Source organism: Pyrus communis, chromosome 13 (genome assembly GCF_963583255.1).
Source record: "Pyrus communis chromosome 13, drPyrComm1.1, whole genome shotgun sequence".
Classification (NCBI taxonomy): Eukaryota; Viridiplantae; Streptophyta; class Magnoliopsida; order Rosales; family Rosaceae; genus Pyrus; species Pyrus communis.
The window spans coordinates 23185716-23188494 of record NC_084815.1 but is presented as its reverse complement, the minus strand read 5'-3'; the positions used below and the strand labels follow the sequence as shown (position 1 = coordinate 23188494).

The following is a 2779-nucleotide window of genomic DNA, read 5'->3' as shown; positions in this document are numbered from 1 at the left end:
TACCTTCAGTGCAAATTGCCAAAACCACTTTGGGGTCGTGAACCCTAGTTGAGTCTTTTAATCTATATGAATTTTAACGCACCAACACCAGCACAACAGAAATGTGAACGGCTCCAAACCACGTGGTTTGGAGAAAAGTGTGCTTTGGTTCCACAGGAACATGCATAAAACCGCTTGCACTTGGCGGTTCAAGGGCCCCAAACATCAAAATTTAGTGTCAGTTAGTTGGTGTGATGTTGCCCTTTGCCAAGAAAAAAAAAAAAAAAAAACCTCTCTCCCTCCAACTCCAAGCATCTATTTATCCCCCACCTCACCCCCTCCACTTCTCCTCACAACTCACAAACACAAAGCCTCTTTTGCTCTCTATTTATCTCACTACCAAAAGTTGTGTTTCTGCTTCAAAAACAAGTACAAACCTTGTTGTGCAGGAAAAAACATGGCAATTCTTGGTTTTCTCTTGGTGCTTCTTCTTTCTTTGAGCTCTTTTGCTTGTGGGTATGGAGGAGGTGGCGGTGGTTGGGTTGATGCACATGCCACTTTCTACGGCGGAGGTGATGCGTCCGGTACAATGGGTAAGTAAACATATATAAATTATCTCTACAGAGCGTTAAAAACATACATGCATTGTTATTGTGAAAAATGAATCTATAACGTGTCGATACATTTTGTTAGCGCATATATATTCAACGGTCCGTTTATTAATACCTGCCACGTCTTAATTTTTTTTAATGTATCTAAATTGCAGGTGGGGCTTGTGGCTATGGAAATCTGTATAGCCAAGGCTATGGAACTAACACTGCAGCTCTAAGCACAGCACTGTTCAACAATGGGTTGAGCTGTGGGGCTTGTTTTGAGATTAGGTGTGTGAGTGACCCCAAATGGTGTCGTCCGGGATCTATTATGGTCACGGCCACCAATTTCTGCCCGCCAAACAACGCTCTAACCAACAATGCCGGAGGCTGGTGCAACCCGCCGCAGCACCACTTTGATCTCGCCCAGCCCGTCTTCCAGCGGATTGCTCAGTACCGAGCTGGAATCGTGCCTGTGTCTTACAGAAGGTATGCAATTTCAGGCTTGGCCTGCTTTATGTTTCTTGAGAAACTCCACTTTCGGCAGGGGCTGTTTGCCAACTTAATAAAAATGAATTTACAAGGGAAAATTGCACATATACCCCTTAAATTCTTAGGGGTGTGCACAGACACCTCACAACAATTTTCAAGGGCATTTTTCGTCATTTCATAATTTATAAACAATGTTTGGGTAAGAATCGCGTTTACTGAAGCTCGTGAGCACAACAGAAGCCATATAAAGTCATGGCAATTCTGTTGAGCTGACAACTTCCGGAAAAACACAATTCTTACCCAAAGTTGTCGAATGATCATGACTGTTTAATCTTTGTTAGCATCTCACGCCTTTAATAGTTTAGGGAATGTTTAGTGAAAAATTTCCAATTGATATTATGTATAGATTCGGCGCATTTATAAAGGTTGAAACATGTGTCCACAAGAAGCCTGCTCTAAAATCGCTTACCTTATATCATCAGCTGTAGCCCTTTCTGTTTTGCCGACCAAAGCACTTACAAGAACCAACCAATTTACCTAACGTCATCTTTTCCAATTTTCTGCAATTTCCAAAAGTACCCTATCCTATCGTCATGTGATTATAGCAATTTGTTCATATTATCGTATATTAATTAAGTTGTCAACTTATATTGTAAACGTATAGTTAAACGTATGTAATAATGTGATTGTCACACTCAAAAAACTTTATCGACGGCGAAGACTCATGATTTGTTGTTTATGAATTTTTGCAGGGTGCCTTGCTTAAAGAAGGGAGGCATCAGATTCACAATCAACGGTCATTCATACTTCAATTTAGTGCTGATCACAAACGTTGGAGGTGCTGGTGATGTTCATGCAGTTTCCATCAAGGGGTCAAGAACTGGCTGGCAACCCATGTCAAGGAACTGGGGCCAAAACTGGCAGAGCAACTCTTTCCTCAACGGCCAGAGCCTCTCCTTCACGGTCACAACCAGCGACAGCCGCACGATTGTCTCCAACAACGTTGTTCCTGCCGGCTGGTCCTTTGGCCAAACATTCAGCGGCCTACAGTTCTAAACACCAAACATTAAATTAAACAAATTATAGTTACATGTTTGTTTAGGGTCTAGCTACAGTTATTGAAACCTAGTACTGTTGAGAGTCAAAAAATGAGAAGGGCTTATATTAGGGGGGCTCTTTATCATTTGGAATTAAATTATGAGGTCATTGTGCTTCTTTACTCTGCTCTCTTTTGGAAAAAGGCAGACAGAGATTTCGGCAGCGGTGGGTGTAAAACCACCCGCCTGGTTTTGTTAGGTTACTTAGTTGTCCGTCTGGTTTGGTTTGGTTCAATTACGTTGTAATGCGTTTTATCTTGTAAGGTTTCGGAGAATAAAGTTTCTCTCTTCATGAGGATGAAACTAGCTACTTGAAGTTTGAATTCATTCTATCTATGAGCGGAAAGGTTTTGATCACCATTCCTGCTTGACCTCAAAGTGAAATTCCTGCGTACACTTTCTTAATAGAATGATGTTCTAAACTATTTTAGTCAACTGGGAATATGAATCTTCACCGTGTAATGAAACGTTGCCGTGATTGAGCATCTTGGGCCAAAAATCTATAACCCTTCTCTTCGTTAACCATCGGACTTCGGCCACAGCCCAAGAAGTGGGCTACTATCTCTTTTAATTGTAGACAACTTGTTCCTCCGTATATGGTAGTGATGCTGGATCACCCAC

General features: G+C 41.6%; 1 protein-coding gene across 1 annotated transcript; it reads left to right on the top strand.

Annotated features, from left to right (window-relative positions):
• The first annotated feature begins 356 nt into the window (after nucleotides 1-356).
• LOC137712583 (expansin-A1-like) lies at nucleotides 357-2523 on the top strand. Its single transcript, XM_068451679.1, has 3 exons — nucleotides 357-572; nucleotides 746-1058; nucleotides 1814-2523. The coding sequence occupies exons 1-3, from the start codon at nucleotides 437-439 to the stop codon at nucleotides 2115-2117; spliced, it is 753 nt and encodes a 250-aa protein (XP_068307780.1). The 5' UTR covers nucleotides 357-436; the 3' UTR covers nucleotides 2118-2523.
• Nucleotides 2524-2779: the final 256 nt, after the last annotated feature.